This window comes from Mustela erminea, chromosome 1 (genome assembly GCF_009829155.1).
Source record: "Mustela erminea isolate mMusErm1 chromosome 1, mMusErm1.Pri, whole genome shotgun sequence".
In the NCBI taxonomy this organism is placed as follows: Eukaryota; Metazoa; Chordata; class Mammalia; order Carnivora; family Mustelidae; genus Mustela; species Mustela erminea.
This window is the reverse complement of record NC_045614.1, coordinates 14,985,641-15,002,043: the sequence shown is the minus strand read 5'-3', so window position 1 is coordinate 15,002,043 and position 16,403 is coordinate 14,985,641. Positions and strand designations below refer to the sequence as shown.

General features: G+C 52.4%; 2 protein-coding genes across 7 annotated transcripts in view; one reads left to right on the top strand and one right to left on the bottom strand.

Moving 5' to 3' along the window:
- Positions 1–986: 986 nt before the first annotated feature.
- Positions 987–16,123, bottom strand: ARMC6 (armadillo repeat containing 6). 5 transcript variants are annotated; one of them, XM_032316685.1, is made up of 10 exons: positions 16,020–16,123; positions 11,788–11,961; positions 10,591–10,673; positions 6,325–6,898; positions 4,573–4,718; positions 3,344–3,475; positions 2,875–3,012; positions 2,765–2,773; positions 2,623–2,666; positions 1,612–1,747 (listed from the first exon to the last, which is right to left on the bottom strand). In XM_032316685.1, exons 2-10 carry the CDS (start codon positions 11,912–11,914, stop codon positions 1,729–1,731), a joined length of 1,272 nt encoding a protein of 423 aa, XP_032172576.1. In that variant the 5' UTR covers positions 11,915–11,961; positions 16,020–16,123; the 3' UTR covers positions 1,612–1,728. The 5 variants fall into 5 exon arrangements, with proteins under 5 accessions (XP_032172565.1, XP_032172559.1, XP_032172572.1 ...); XM_032316674.1 differs by lacking the exons at positions 2,623–2,666; positions 2,765–2,773 and adding an exon at positions 987–1,088 and having other exon boundaries at positions 1,505–1,747; XM_032316668.1 differs by lacking the exons at positions 2,623–2,666; positions 2,765–2,773 and having other exon boundaries at positions 987–1,747.
- The window catches only part of SUGP2 (SURP and G-patch domain containing 2), a 30,697-nt gene continuing 30,405 nt past the window's right edge, over positions 16,112–16,403 (top strand). Inside the window, exon 1 of one of the 2 annotated variants that reach the window (XM_032316619.1) lies at positions 16,112–16,193. The gene's annotated coding sequence lies outside the window, so the exon portion shown is untranslated. The remainder of the gene's footprint in view (positions 16,194–16,403) is intronic. The other variant, XM_032316648.1, reaches the window with a different exon arrangement.

The following is a 16,403-nucleotide window of genomic DNA, read 5'->3' as shown; positions in this document are numbered from 1 at the left end:
CTACAGGCTGGGTGTGTTCCCAGTGGGGGAAGTCAGGGTGAGGTGACTGGGTTAGAGGTTCATGTCAACCCCTCAGAGCTGGCAGGGCCCTCCCAGCCAGGAGTGGGGAACAGTTTGCCACCAAGGGGAGCTAGGACCCGGGTGATGCCACACCCCACCCCAGCCACTCGCCCAGCCATGGAAACCAGAAGCCTTCTAGGAAGGGGCTTGAGCTGATATTAAGGACCAAATTCAGGTCCTGCTTGAGCTAGGGGAGATGTATGTCCAGCAGTGGACTGCGTTTCAAGAGAGTTCGGGTACTGCGCCCGGAGCCCACCAGAGCTCTTGAAGCTAACCACCCGACTGGGCCACATGAGATGCACAAGCTGCCGGGTGACCACGGCACGACCCCCAGGTGTAAATGCAGAGGGGCGCTGGGGTTTGCTAAGCACAGCTGCTTGGGGACCCCCAGAACACTTTGGAGGTACAGTGGGTATTTGAGGCAGTAACACTGATGTCCATACTACAGATGGGGAAACTGAGGCTCAAAGAAGGAGGCAGACTTCCCAAGCCGCCCAGCGAGCAATGACCTCAAGCAGCCGGGCAGACGAGTACAGGACAGTCCTTTGAGGGTGACTGAGGTGGTGAAGCTAAGATGGTCAGGTGCCTCCCACATGCCCAGCTCTGCCTGCACACGCCACGGAAGAGGGCTCTATTTCCCCCCATCCCCATTTCACAGAAGATCAGATCAAGCCTTAGACAGAATACGTCGCTAGCTGAAGGCCACAGAGCTCAGTGAGACATAATCAGAAACAGTGGCCGTGGGGCCGAGACCCCAGGTACGAACCATGGCCCCAGCAGACCATATATCCCAGGCGGTTCTCAAAACCCCTTTACTTTCCTCAGCGACTCCATGGCCTCCCCAGACATCTGCCCCTCTCCCATTCTCTGAAGCCATGGAGGCAGCACCCATACTCCATCGCGCTATGGAAGAGATCCCTCCATTGTTAACTAACAGAGTCTTTTATTACTGGGCAGTACTGGCTGACCTGGGACCCCTGGAGGCAGAAGAGCTTGGTCCCTGCTCTCTGTCCAGCAGAGCAAGACACCTGCAAACCATATTATAAGTAAGAGACGAGCAGGGGAGAGAACAGACTTGTAGGAACCAAAGCAGGGTCCCCACCCTCCTGTGAGACTGGCCAGTATGGATCCCACATTTCAATTAGCACTTTGCCCCCAAGAAATACTAAGGGCCCTCCTTCTGCTAGGAAAGGGCACGGGGTGGGGTTGGGAGGGCAGGACGGGTCACAGCAATGTGGTCAGCTGGCCTGGAGAACAAGGCGAAAGGAGGCCAGGACCCAGGGGCTGCTCTCTGCTGTGTAGACGCTTCATCATGGCTTCCTTCCCACCCCCCGCCCCGTACCTGGTAGCCATCAGAAAACACCTGTCACTGAATGGGAGAGGGATCCGGGGAGTAGAGTGACAGGACATGGACCTCTTCCTGTTCCTGAGTCACATAACTCACCCAGAGCCATGGCCCAGACTGAGCCTGAGGTCACGGCGCCAGGTTGCCCTTCTGGCCAGTCCACAGCTCCCGCAGCTCAACACGGCAACCAAGGTCCCGAAGGGCAGCCTTGGCCACATCTTCGCAGTCACGGTGGGCAGCACGGGCCTGCAAGATGAGTGCTTCGGCCCCCAGGTCCAGGATGGGCTGTGAGAAGGCCTGGCTGCGGGCCACCAGGTTACGGATCAGCATGCAGGCCTGTTTCTGGGAGGAAGAACTGAAGGTGAGTGGTGGTGTGCCGGTGGATGGGGTCCACTCTGACCTCAGGGCCCCCTCATCATAACATAACAAGACAAAGGTGACCACGGTCAAGGTCCAGTAGGTGCCTACACTGTGTGACTTATCAGGCTAGATTCATTTCTCCACTTTATCCTCTCAATCGCCATGGGAAGCAGGGCTAATTCCCCAGTCTCCCAGGTGAGGAAACAGATGCTCAGGGCAGTCAAGTGCTTGGCAGGTGTGGCTGATCCCTCAGGTATGGGACCCTCAGCCTCAGGGCAAGATTTCCCTGTGGCTGGCAAGAGCCTGGGTAGGAAGCCCAGGAAAGGAGAGCAGAGAGACAGTGGGAAGAGGGGGTTGTGCACAGGGCCCACCTGTCAATTACATCATCACACGTTCATCAACATCTGTGCCCTGCTTATCTGCTGTGTGTGGGTGCCACAAAGCACCCCACCATTAGGAAATTAGAAGAGAAGTAGGTGGGGTGGGAGAGGCTGCCCAGCCAGGGTGGTGAGGGGTAGGCAAGGTGATTGGTGAGCCAAGGGCAGTGTTCCCGAGGAGACACCATCCCGAAGAGGGAGGCAAAGACCCATAGTGGGACAGAGTCTGGTATGTCTGAAGACCAACAAGGAGGCCCCTGGGCTGGGAGGGTGCTCGAGGTGGGAGTCAGGGAGGCAGGGAGAGCCCTGGGAACTACAAGGAAGTGTGTGGGTTAAGAGGCAGGGGCGCACGCAGCCCCGTCTACTGCTCAGCTTCACTGACTCCCCAGTAAGGTATGGACTGTGGGTCCCACGTGCTGAACATGAAGGAGCAGCCCACGGACAGCAAGGAACCTTCCCGAAGTCCCAGAAGATCCCCACCTGCTCTCCTCCCATCTCCTCCTCTTCCTATCCCTCTGAAGGAACTGTTAGGAGAGGAAAAGATCAATGCTGGAAGAGCAAAGGAGCAGGAAGACAGCCGAGGGCAGAACTGGGTGCATTCTCAAGGATGGGAAGTAGATACCTTCGGGAGCTGGGAAGGAAGAAGAATTGGAGAGAAGTGGGCTAGGCTGGGGATGAGGACAGGGACAGGGAGGGCCTGGGTCTGCCCCGCCCTCCTGCCCCCAGGCCTACCTGCACTCCGGCCTCTGCAGGGTGCGCCTTCATGGCCCGCAGTGCTACCAGGGCGCCGCCGCCCTCCATGATGACCCGGCTGTTCTCTGGCTTCCGCAGGGCTAGGACACACAGGGCTGCACAGCTCTGCTCGCATACCTGTGGGGGTCACGGGGACAGCGGAGACAATCAGATGCCCATTACCCCGATGGCCCTCCGTGGCCACCACTGTTAATTCCCCAGGTGAGTGCCCTGCAGTTTCCCCTGGAGAGTCCGCGGCCAGCCTGCATATATATCTGATCAGTAATAACAGGGATGATAAAAACCTCAACCACGCGCTTAGGGGGCATAATCTCAACGCAGGCCTTTCACGGGCCCCACCCTAGCCCTGCTTGAGGAAATGGGGCAGAGCACCAGGTGAACCCAGACACTGAGCTGGGACTCCAGCCACTGTGCCCCACCGGGTGCGCCGCCTGCCTGGGGTAGGTACCTGGGGACTGGCCAAGTGCTGGGTCATGGCAGCCACGATGGACTCTGTCCCGCCAGCTCGGACAATGGCGTCCTTCACATCATCATTGCCTGCGATGGCCCGCAGGGCACTCAACACTTGCTTTACAACGTCCTATGGGGATGGGGGGAGGTGGGGGTCAGCTCTGGCCAGCTCGTCCTCCTGTGCTGGGCTAGACACTAACTGCTTGGTTGCTGGTTTGTGGAGGGTGCGGGGGGGTGGTCTTGAGGAGAGTCTGTTGTTCCACGGTCCAAAAAACAGGTGGGGCCACCCTGGGGCACACATGGAGCCAGTAAGGGCAGGGGAGGCTCAGAGAGGTGGAGCCTATGAATTAGCCCACCTGTGCCTAGCCCAGGTGTCTGGACAATCTGGACATCCACCCCTCACGCACAGAGGCAGGCATGTGGCTCAGGCCAGGAATCAAAGCATAGGGTCCCCTGGCCATAGCTAAGTCCCCAGGTCCTGAGCTGAGGACAGCTGACCAGACGCTGCCGGGACTCCTAACCGCCCTGCTGAGGGGCAGAGCCATAAAAGAGAAAGCAGTGGGAGGGAAACCAAGCCTCCACCCACTGCCTGGCTGTCCAGGAGTACAAACAAAATGCATTCCCTCATGTGCTTAAGCTGGTTCAAATTCAGCTTTCTGCCATGTGTCCAGAAGGAGACTGGCTGATATCACCAGCTGAAGCTGGGGCCAGCAGGACCATTGCTGCCACAGGACAGGGAGGTACTCCCGCCCTAGGTCAGGCATGTAGAGAGGGGGTTAAGTGGCTGCTAAATGAAAGAATAATGAATAGGAGGCCCCGCCCCATTTTATGGATGGGGAAACCGAGGCACTAAGGATTTGCCTCACCCAAGCATCACACTCCTGAACTGGGAGCTGGGCCAGCCCCTGCCAACACCCACTGGCATTCCTCCCACTGCTGGTAGAAAATACGAAGGTGTTAAAGGTCAGTAAGAGAGGGTGGGTGGATTTGTTTTCCTCCAAAACTTAACTTCCTGCCCAGGGGTCAATGAGAAGTGAAAATTGCACTTTGCTTCCAGGGTCAGCAGACAGGGCCAGTGTGTTCTGATTCAGGCTGGTCTGGGTGGCTGGGGCTCAAGGGGGCAGAGTTCACTGGGAGGTGTGGAACCTTCCTGCAGCATCAAGAGAAATGACAAATAGAAATCCAAGTGAAAGGTGCTTCACACCCTAAGACGGCCTGGACACCCACCTGGTGGTCGCTGCAGTTGGCCAGTAGGGCCACCAGGACACCGAGGCCCCCAAGGTCGACAATCTCCTGGCAGAATTCATTGCGGACGGCCAGGCGGGATAGGGTGCTGCAGAGCTCACTCAGGACACTGGGGTTGTCAGAGAATGCTGTGGGGAGGGAGGGAGAGGGACCACTGGGGTGAGAACATGGAGAGAACCAGTCCCAGCTTGGAACCAGGAGCCAGCAGTCCTGGTACAAATCCTGTTCCACCTGGGAAGTGGGGCCCTTCTGCCCAGCAGGCAGGCCACACACACCAGGAGAGCCCCACTGAACACCAGGGCTGCCAGGCCTGGAGTGCCCCCTGCTGGCCGCAGAAGACAGCCAAACACGCCCTCCCCCACACCGTGTCCCAGATAAATTCCAGACCAACTGATGATCCCAACTAAAAAAAGAAAACCATAATAGTGCTATAATAAAACATCCAAGACTATTTTTATGTTCTTGGGGTGGGAATGACCTTTCTAAGTGCAACGGGAAACCCAGAAACTGTAGAGCGACATATGGATAGAGCAGACCTGGGTAAAATTGAACACAGATGCCGAAGACAAAGCTCAGAGGCCCTAGGGAGGAGAGGCCTGTGCTAAGGCTCAGATGGGGGTGGGGTGGTGGGGAGTGGAAGGGTGGCGGGTGGACAGCCCTAATTTATACAAAGCTCTGTGACAGTCAGCTGGTATGTCTCCATGGTCAGGGTGAAGCCCCAGCAATGCCGGGTGGAGGAATTCTCTAGATGTGGTGACATCTGTGATCAGCTGACTTCAAGATGAACCCTGATGGTCTGACTGGGCCTCATCCAGTCAGCTCATGGCCTTAAGAGGGAAACTGAGGTCTTCCTGAAGAGGAAGAAGCTCTCTGGAGGAGAGAGCTCTCTGGTGGTGTTGGCTCCTGCCCAAGCTACTCCGTGGATTTCAGACTCACCAGCCCCTCGGCCACATGAGCCAATTCCTTGAAACACCCCCCCCCCCAATGGCTCTGCTTCTCTGGCAGAACCCAGACTAATAGGAGCTCCTGTCAACAAACGAGAGAGATGTAAACTCCCCCTCAGAAAAGGAGCTCGACTTCACAGATGGCGGGACTGTTTTCACCTTCTCCAGAGGTGTGAGACTGAGGTAGTAGGCTCGCCTCTCCAGAAGATGGCCAAAGGCCCACAAACAAGACTGGCTATAGGGCCAGAGCTACAGGCAGGCTGGGAAGAACTCATTCTTCTTTCACCTTCTGTGCACCAGACCACAGTCAGGCCTTTTCTAGTGGGTACAATGGATGGGGGCAGGGAATTTCGGGTCTGAACATCAGTGTTGTGGTCTCCTACGGCTGGCTTGTCTTGGTCATCCCAGTTGGGAACATGTACGTGCATAACAATTTGAGGCTAAGTATGAACCAAACTGTAAACCTTCACTGGGAACCAGACACACTCCCCCACTTTTGGAAAACACCCTTATTTGTCCCTTTGGGGAGCTCTCCTTTCCGTGTACTCTCAGTCTGTGTGGTTGAACAGAGCCAAGCCCCTTCCTCAAATGGCTCCAGAGATGGGCACAAGATTTGGTCTTGGCCAATGAGACCTGGCTGGGAACTCACCTAGAGCAACCAAGAGTAAGGAACTATTCCACTAGGGCTGGCATATGGGTGTTGGTAAGCCAGAAGAGGCAAGTGGAGCCTGGAGCCAGTCACACCTGAAGCCATCCTAAAACCCAACTCTCATTCTCACACCGCTCCTACCTTTGGCGGCCTCAATGAGTACCTTCAAGCCTCCATTCTCCTGCACAATCATCTTGGCATGGTCGTGGGCATGGCCAAAGGGCACACGGATGTCATCGTCGAAGGTCATGACTCGGAGGGCCCAGCAGGCCTCCCTGACCACATCAGCACAGTGGCCATGCCGGGTAATGGCACCCGTCAGCAGAGGAAGCACACCGGCCTTCACCAGGCTCTGCCGATTCTGCTCGTGCTTCAGGCTGGCATGGCACACACAGCGGATGCCAGAACATGTCAGATCAGCCGCGTCAGCATTCTGGGCCAGTGTGACCACCAGCAGCTGCAGGCCCTGGGTGTCTAGGAGATCGGGCTGGCCATCGGTCAGGGCTGACAGGGCGTTGAGGGCCTGGAGCAGGAGGCCCTGGTCGCTTGCTACAGCAAGCTTCCAGGCGGCGAGAAGGATGGGGTAGGCCCCCTTCTGGGCTGCCAGGAAGCGGCTCGCCTTATGCTGCTTGCACTGCTCTAAAAAGCGGGTGAGGTGTGCGGATACTTCCTGGGGGTGAGAGCGGGCCACGGACTCCTGCAGGTCATCCAGGGCCTAGAGGACACGGGAGAGACTTCAGTGTCAGCTCAGCCCAAAGAGGTTCTATAGCAACAATGCCCCTGTGCCCCCCCCTCGTCAGATCCCCCTTCCCGGGACCTAGGCCTGTGGTGGAAATGCAGTCCAGCCGCGGTAGCTTCCACATATGGGCTTCTAGGAGCTTCGAGCTCCAGAGGTCACACAGAGACGGAGAGACCCAGCTATCTCAGGGTCCCTCCATGGAGCCACACACGTGAGCGCAGGCACAGTCAATGCTCCAACCCTAGCTGCCATTGCAAGAGGCTCTCTAAGCAAGACTCGTGGAACCATCTGGCTGAGCTCAGTTAAACCATAAGGAACAAGAAAAGGCTGTTGTTCTGGGTTGTTTACTGTGCAGCTACAACTAACCGACATACCCTCCAGTGGCCACCTCTCCAAGGAAGGTGAAAGTTACCTTTGCCAGACCGGCCCCTACCAGATGTCTCCTGTTTGTTTCTCCCATCCATTCCACAAACGTTTATCTGCCAAATGAAACCACACCATACACACTGTTGATTTACCCAAATTCAACTCAAAGCCTTTGGGGGAAAAACAGTAATAATGAGAGGAAACGACCTGAAAAGAGCATCCAACTCTAGCTGCCATTCAATTCCATGACCTCCAGATCTGCCTCAGCAATGAGCCCAAGATGAACCCGAGCCTCCTGGGACTTACGAAATCACTGATCCCTGGCCCTAGGGAGAGCAGCTCTATAGATGCCATCAATCCCAGGGCTGGGATTTGGCCACCACTGCTCTGAATGGCAAGGATGCCAGTTGGCTCTCTGTCCCTGAGCTGGACTTAACTGAGGATATGTTACAATGACACAGAATATTAATAGGCCTAAAGCAGAGAATGTGCCTCGAATGGACATTCACCAAAGAAAATATACTGGTGGCCACTATGGCAACAAAAAGATGGTCCACATCGCTAGTGGTTAGGGAAATACTCAAGAAAGTAAATATACAATTACCACGTGATCCAGCAATCCCACTTCCAAGGATACATCCTGAAGAACTGAAAGGAGTCTTAAAGAAATGTCTGTATATCCGTGTTCACAGCAGCATTAATTCTGGGAGACGAAAGCTAGAAGCAACCCAACTTTCCATCCACGGACGAATGGATAAACAAACTGTGGTCCATCCACGCAATAGAATATTATTCAGCCATAGCAAGGAACAAAATTCTGACCCAGGCTCCAACATGGATAACCCTGATGACATTACGCTGAACGAAAGAAGCCAGCCACGAAAGGACAAACTCTGTGATTGCACTTAGAGGAGTCCCCAGAGAAGTCCCATTCAGAGGGGCGGGAAGGAGAATGCTGAGTGACAGGGGCTAGGGGAGGGGAACAGGAAGTTAGTGTTTCATGGGGACAGGGTTTCAGTTTGGGAAGATGAGAAAGTCCTGGAAATGGCTGGTGGGTGATGGTTCCACAACAGTGTGAAAGTACTTCGTGTCACTGAAATGTACACTTAGAAACGGTTAAGATGGTGAATCTGTGTAATATTTTACCACAAACCCAAAGCAGAGGATGGAGCATTTGAGCAGGAACTTGGCAAGAAACCTGAAAAGCGGTGGCCCAAGTGCCATTAAGATGCACAGTGCTGGAGTTACAACACTCTGGATTTAGTCAGGTGAGAGAGGAAAAGATAAAGGGCACAAGCTGCACACTAGTCTCTATCCAGTTTGTCGGAATCTCCTCTTGCCCCGGATGGCATCAGGAAGGTGAGTCTCTGCGCTGGCTGGCTGAGACAGTGGTCTTCATCGCCCCTAGGTGCTGCCTGAGACCGCAGACCCTGTGGGTGGCTGAGGAGAGGATAGTCACTGAAGTGAAGGTGGCAGAGTCAGCTGTGCCCCACCTGTGACACCTCGGCCTGATGATGGGGGCTTTGTCCACTAACCTGGGAGGTCATTCTCTCTATGGCTGATGGCTTGGATTCTGACACTCCTCGCATATAAAACCAGTCCGGCTTGTTTCCTCCTTAGTGTTTCAAGACTTTTTGGTTTTGTTTCTGCAAGTTTGTGTGCAACAAACTTCCTGACTCTGGTAGACTCATTTCAAAAGACATCAGCAGAGCTGAATTTTTCCCCCACAGATAAGCATTTTTCACAGGTTGGAGCCGCAGCAGCAGCAGAGGTCAATGCTGCCGTGGCAAGAGAAGGGGCTGGTTCAATTGCAAGGTGAGAATAAGGAAGGATATGAAACCCAAAGCGTGTGGCGCCTCCCACACAGGAAGGGAGAGAAGGGGTTTGGTGGGAGAGAAGGGGACAGGGCCTATCAGATTTTGCTATAAATGCTTGAGTACTGCTTGAATCTTTTATGCCAAGAACATATTCACATTCTTCTTCAGTAATGGAAAAATAAAATTAAAAGTCAAATTAAGAAGAATAAAAAAGTGAAGGTTGTAAACAAAAGGAGTTTTCTGTACTGCTGGTAGAAAACAACAGAGCTGTTCCCAGCTTGATTTCCCTGGGAGATGGACCTGGGTCTGGGTCCTAGCTCTGCCCTTCACTGGCTGTGACCACAAGTGAGTCATTTATCTTTTGGAAGCCTCAGATTCCTAATCAGCAAAATAGGCTAACAACAGATTGAGATAATATGTTTTAAGGATTTAGCACAATGCTGAGTGCTTAAGAAGTGCTCAGTGATTCTTAGAGACTGTTGTTACTGAGACCCTTCATATGTAAAGGGCACATACAAATCAATGAGAACGAGATGAACAACCCAATAAAAAAACTGCCAAAGACAACAAATGCATTTCTTACTAACAAATAAGTCAAAACAATGAGGTAATTTTCTCAAAATCTCTGTGAGGCTGGAGATGGTGAGGACCCTGAGAGCAGAGAGAAGTAAACACGGTGCCTTAGGCAGAGCTGGGTTCATACCCAGGGCTGTGTTCTCCAACTTCCTCTTTTGTCACCATATTCACTTGCTGTCAGGTAAATCATTGTTTTTGTCTTCGGATTACCCATCTATAAAATGGGGATAGTAATCCCCGCCTTGCAGGGATCTTGAGAGAACAACTGAGACAGCACAAAGAAAGCGCCTCGCACAGAACTGACTCCACAGTCAGTTCTCAATAAACACTACAGCCTTTTGCCTTTTTATCAACAGCTTATCGTTGTTTAATAGGTGACCTTAAGGATGGCATATAATCTCTGTGATCTTTAACTTCCTTGTCTGTGTGCTAGAGAGTGAGGGTAGGCTCTGGGCCTCTGTTTGCCCATCAGTAAGTCAGGAAGGATGACAACACCCACCTCACAGGCCAGTTTTCGTGCTAAAGGGGCTAAATAGTGTCCTGCTGAATAATCAGTGCTCCACAGGTGGTGGAGCACACTTTCTGTAATTCCTATTCATCTTTGAGCAGACTTAGCGGTTCGGAGGGTCCTCCTGAAAGACTCCTCCATGGTGCCCTCTCCCCCAAGGCTGCCAACACTGGGGACAACCTGAGTGTTGTCCATCCCAAAAAGGACACTGAAATGTGGATTCAGGGAGCCCTGGCTGCAAGCTCGGGCTCCCATGTACACGTTGGGTGCCTGCCCTTCAGAACTGGCATCTGTCATTTAGGAACCAGTGGAAAGGTGCCCCTAACAGACTGTTCAATGGTGACGTGTGTGGAACCACATGTGTAAGGTCAGCCATGCCCACATGGGCCACGCCCACCTACCTGCAGGATGTCGTGTGTAGGTTCCTGGGGTCCATCTGCAGAGACTTTGGGTGCCATCTTTATAATGTTGCTCAGATCAACGCCTGCCGGGGTGGGGGGGAGTTAGGAAACAAGTGACAGCCAACATCCCCATAGGCCTTCCAGAACATACTCATGTCCTTTCTTCTGGAACCACCCCACTCTGGAGGCCTTTGGGGGTCTGCTCAGCTACCCACCCTAACCCCCTCCCTACCAGGGCCACATTCATACAAGGGATATAGGATATGGGGAGGGTGGTCTTTGCCCCTGGGCCCTGTCCAGCCAATGGGAGCGGGGCAGTCGTGAGGCTACAGGTCATCACTGCAGTGAGGGACATGTTCTACTTGGTGGGCTAAGAGGGGAGGGGACCCCCACAGCCTTTTCCCTTGGGCTCCCATTGTTCTTCAACCTGGCTGCATCCCCCACCCTCCCTGACACCCCCAGGAGAAGCTTGCACTGCACAACACACATGCGGGTACTCCTCCAGTCCCTGGCCAGTATCTAGATCCCACTCTGTGCTGGGGACACCAGCCTCTGATATCTGAAGCTGGACCCCCTGAACCCTTGCCCTCTTGAGTCTGACTGGGCTTGGCCAATGGGAAATAGGACTTCAGATCAAAAGGAGTGGGAGGGTGGGGTATTTATTTCCAGCTCCCTGCCTCTGCCTCTGCCAGGTGACTCGCCAACCCCAGCCATGGCCTGTTGTGGGGCTGGGGAGGTCCCTGCTATGGCCAGCAGGATCTCCTAACCCTGGCAACACCACTATAAATAGTGCCCTCCTAACCACTGTCCCCCATAGCCTATTTTGAAAATGCCACAGGCTGGTGACCAACCCTCCATGAACTCAGGCTGGAGTGTCGGTGAGGCAGGGAGGCAGGTGTCCCTGTTTCTTGGGAGGCAGTCAGGAAAAGCCTCTTCAAGGAAGTGGCAATTAAAAAAGAGACCCATCTGGAAGGATTCAGCCCTGCAGATGTCTGGGTGGGGTCAAGGCAAGTAGAGGGAGGCTAAGAACAAAGTGGGAGGAAGCCGCCAGCCTGCTCAGGGTGGGGACCAGGGCTGCCACCAGAGGCAAGACAGAGCCATGGTGGGAAATCATTCTCGCACGTTAAGAGCTGGGGAATGGAACTGACTTTCGGCCAAAAAACCAGACCAGCGCTGGGCCTGGCCACAGTGCCTTACCTTGTGATTCAAATTGTTCCACAGCCTCTTTTACTGCTTCCTCTGGCCCCATCTCAAACTCTTCAATGTTTTCACGAACGGCTGCATCGAAGGTCTCCTGGGTGATGCGCTTGGCGGACATCTTCATCTCCTGCTCATGGGGCGGCAGGTGTCCGCCTGACAGACACTCTCAAACTGAGAAATCAAGACAGGAAGAAAGCTTCATGGAGGGTGAGATGATAACCGTGAGCCTGGCTATCACTTAGGGAAGAGTGACCAAGGGCCAAAGCCCAGGACCTCCCAGGAAAAAGTCTTACAAGCTGGGTCACAGGGAAGGCTGATACCCCAGCACCTGCACAGCCTCTAGAAGTGCAGAAGAGAGCAGTTGACATTTTATCTAAGAAAGAGAGACTGTTAATACATGTCCTTTTAGTTAACAAAGAATAAAATAATAGTTTAATAATATTACAGGTTGTAAGTTGTTACATGATCATAATGAAATAACACGGTTATAATGCCACATTTTACATAATGTGTTATTTATGATATGCCATATTTGTCGTAATATGTAACACGAGAATTATATGGCATTTTATTATATACTTTAGGTGTTTCATATGTAACTATGTAATAAAACTACTTACAATGGTATGCTGTTATACCAACAAAAGTTTCAAAATAAAAATTAATTATAATAAAGTAGAATGCTAAATCAAAAACTAATAGAAATAATTACCATAAGGGGAAGTAGGAAAAAGAGGGATGAGGCCAGGACTAGAAGCTGGATTATTTTCTTCAAATGTACCTTGTTTCATGGTTGTTGTTGTTGTTATTGTTGTTGAAGATTTTATTTATTTATTTGTCAGCGAGAGAAAGAACAAGGGGGGGATGGCAGGCAGAGGGAGAAGCAGGCTACCCTCTGAGCAAAGAGCCGGATTCAGGACTCAATCCCAGGACCCCCGGGATCATGACCTGAGCTGAAGGCAGACACTTAACCGACTGAGCCACTCAGGCATCTCATTTTGCTGAAAACTGGCTAATAAAGAATATAGCATTCATCCTACTTCCTAATTACCGGATTATAAAGACAGGAAGAGGAAAAGTTCTGTTTTGTAGATGAATTCCAACAATTATCCACAACAGGCCAGATTTAGATGACAGTCCCCATAGGCCATAAAACCGTGAGGAGTGAACCTGATGGGGAACGTGACAATGAGGGGACTGTACCCTCATCCACTGTGTGATTTCACATGGCCAGAAGAGAAACCCAATACTACCTGTCTCCAGACAGGAATGAAATGCACCTGTGAAGTCCTCTTGCCAAAAACTCAAACCCAATCTGACAATGGATCCAATAGAACTTTCTGTGAAGATGGGATATTCTCTATCTGTGCCGTCCACGTGGGTTCTAGCACTTGAAATATAGCTAGGGTGACGGAGGCACTGAACGTGTACTTTTTATTTTTTGTACATTGTATTTACTTATTTTTTGTTTTAAGTAGCCTCCATGCCCAGAGTGGAGCCCAACATGGGGCTTGAACCCACAACCCTGAGATCAAGACCTGAGCTGAGATCAAGAGTGGGCTGCTTAACCGACTGAGCCCCCCAGGCGCTCTTACCACTCTCTCTTTTCAACAAAGTGGGAAACGGGCCTCAGGCCTAGAGCCTAACAGGGGTTAACAACTCCTTTCATTTTGCTTCTTTTGCTATTTCTACTTTGTTTATGGAAGTAATATTAAGTTTCTGTTAAAATACATCACTTTTTAAATTTGTAACAGAGTTTCAAGAATAGTACAAAGAACACCTATTTCCTCCTAACTTTACCAGTTGTTAACATTTTGCCAAGTTAATCTCTGAAAGTGTGTGTTCCTGCACACACATGTGCCATGTGAGAATACGCTCCAGGAATCAGGAATCCCTCTGAAAGACGTCAGCATGAATCTCCCAAGAAAAGGGCACTCTCACACATTCAATGTGCATCGAAAATTTAACACAGGATATTTAACAGCGATATGTTACTATTTTCTAATAGACACTCCATGACCAACTTTCTCAATTGTCCTAAGGCTGTCTTTCAAAACAATTATTTTTTCCGTCCCAGGTCTGTTAAAGAATCGTACATCACAGAAAATGTAAGGGGAACAAAGGCACAGGGAGTACTAGGACGCCAGGAAGGCAATGTGGCAAAAAGTCCAAGGGCAGATTTGGGCTGTATGGGAAACAGGCCACTCAAGCCTGTGCTTCTCTTTCTGGAGGTGGCACAGGAAGTGAAGACTCCATTTGTGTTTGTGCAGATGTTTTGGGGGAGGAGGAGGACAGGCTCTGGGGCCAGCAGTGGCGACTTGAATCCTAGGCCCTCCACCTAACCTCACTGTTGGTCAACTCTCTCTTGTGTGACATGGGGATAAACAGAGAGAATCTACCTCATAGGACTGTAGTGACATTTCAAGCATACAATCCCTATAAAGTGCTTAAATAGGATTTGGCATAGAGTAGGAGCTCAATAAACATTAGCGGTTGTTCCTTTCCTTTGCTGTCTAGAAGTAATTCAACCAGTTTAATTGGGGGGAGAGGCAGAAGGGCATCACACACCTCACCTTGCTTCCTTGCAGATAACCCCCCTACTTCTTTCTGCCCCAGAAGAACAAGATCCCTTTAGGGGTTGCTAAGGATTTCCATGGTCAAAGGTGAAGAAAAAAAAAAAAATAAGGATTTTGTTTCAATAAAGAGCTTCTCAGTGAGGCACCCAGGCTGGTATGCGTGTGGGGTGTTCCTGACCAGTTTCGAGGGGCAGAAACTTCCCCGCTGGGGCTGTTGGAAGGATTCTGTTTCCGACTCTGCCGCCAAATGATGCTTCCACCACCCCAGCCATGCTTCAGACCTGAGTGGGCCAACAGTGAGGGGCCACACTACCACAGCGACACAGTCCAAAAGGCGAATGTCAATTATGCCTACTTTATGGATGAGAAATCTGAAGCTCAGAGACTGGGAAGAACCTGCCAGAGATCACACAAGCAGTAAGAGGCCTGGCCATCATGCCGCCTTGCTTCATTAACGCCTTCCCTCCACCTGGGTTCTCTGCAGAGTGTCTGCTAGCTCTTCCAAGATTCCTCCTCCTGGGTGCCTTCCCTGACCACTCAGAACCTGTATGTGCTTTCTGGCCTTGGCTCTCCTACCCCACGAACCTTCCTCTGCCCAGTCCTGTGCTTGGGAGATCAATGTCTGGCTCTGGGATCCCCCTCTACGGCAAGTCCTACAGGGGTCCCTAGGTTAGGCACGAGGCTAGGTGGCAGAATGAAAGTACGTATCTGGAGTTCATGAGAAAGACGATGCCTAGGAATGGTCGTCTGGGAGCCACCTGGGAACAGTCCAGGTTAGGAAAGGGGGAAAAACAGCATTACCAGTCCCCATGATAGAAGCAAGGTGTCCTGGAGGAAAGAAAGGGAGTTAGCAAGACCTCAAATGACAGCCGGTTTTCCTTTCTAAGCCAGGGTTCCACTCACTGAGAAAACGGTGCCCTGACATAGCAGGAACTCTATCATCTTCCTCCACCCGACAAAACCACCCTGGTTCAGGCACAGTCCTAAGGGTAGTCTCACCAGGTTCCTCCCTGCCACACTCTGTACCTCTATTCTCCATTCAGCAGGCAGGGAGAAACTTGAAATCACAGAGACCTCACTGCTCAAAATCCTGCACTGGCGTCCCAACCCTCTCAACAAAATCCAATCTACCTACCAGCACTTTCTCTACATGGACCTTACCTAGGTCTCTTACCTAGACCTTCTCACCTGCGCATCCCAGCCAGCCAAGGGACGCTCTTAATAACCACTGTGGTTAAAGCTGCCCCACCCTCCTATCGCATCATCCTTTTTGAGTACTGTATCTACCCGGAACGACATGTCCATTTACCTTATTTCCTTTTACTGTCTGCCGCCCCCACCAATTAAAATTTAACCTCCAGGACAACTGGGGCTCAGTTAACTTTGTTCACCTTCCCGCCCTGCCCAGGATGGAGTCAGACACGCAGCAGTCACTCAGTACATAGGTTATGAATGAATGAATAATGAAAAGAAATGAATAAACAAATGAATGAAAAGAAAGAGGAGGCCAGGGAAACAGGGATTTTGTTCCCTGGCGGCTTCTGTCATTCCCCAAAATCAAGTCCCCGAGGGCGGCGCCACAGTCACCAGTCCGACCCCGCGGTGCCCACTCCCCTCCCCGCGCGAGGGAACTCCGCAGCCCCGGCTTCTCACCCGGTTTTCACAGCCACGTGGGGAAAGGGTGGGGCTCCCGACTGTCACCGGCAGAACCACCTCTGGTCCCTTCCGGCCACCGTACGGGCGCAGCCGCGCTGGCGCCAACTCGCCTCGGCCTCCCGCAGCTCCACGGACCGCTCCCGGAGAGCTCAAGAGTGACCGCGAGCGCAGGTAAAAGCCGAAAGAGCCAACAGGTGTGCAGCGGCGGCGTCTTTGGCACGTTTTCCCGGCCGCTTTCCGTTGCCGCCGCTCTCAACAAATTAATCTTTAGCCTCGGGAGCATCTGCCCTGAGAAGCGAGCAACGCGCCTGCGCAAGAGAACTTGGCGGCGGCCGCCTGCGCCTGCGCATCAGGGCTCGGCGGCAGCTTGCGCCTGCGCGG

Bases quoted from the DNA above. Each gene is read 5' to 3' on its own strand.
- ARMC6 (XM_032316668.1), bottom strand. From the start codon at position 11,914: ATGAAGATGTCCGCCAAGCGCATCACCCAGGAGACCTTCGATGCAGCC. The intron at 6,899-10,590 runs GTAGGTGGGCGT...CGTGTCCTCTAG, and splicing joins CTACACACGACATCCTGCAG to GCCCTGGATGACCTGCAGGA. The intron at 3,013-3,343 runs GTACCTACCCCA...TGACCCCCACAG, and splicing joins AGCACTTGGCCAGTCCCCAG to GTATGCGAGCAGAGCTGTGC.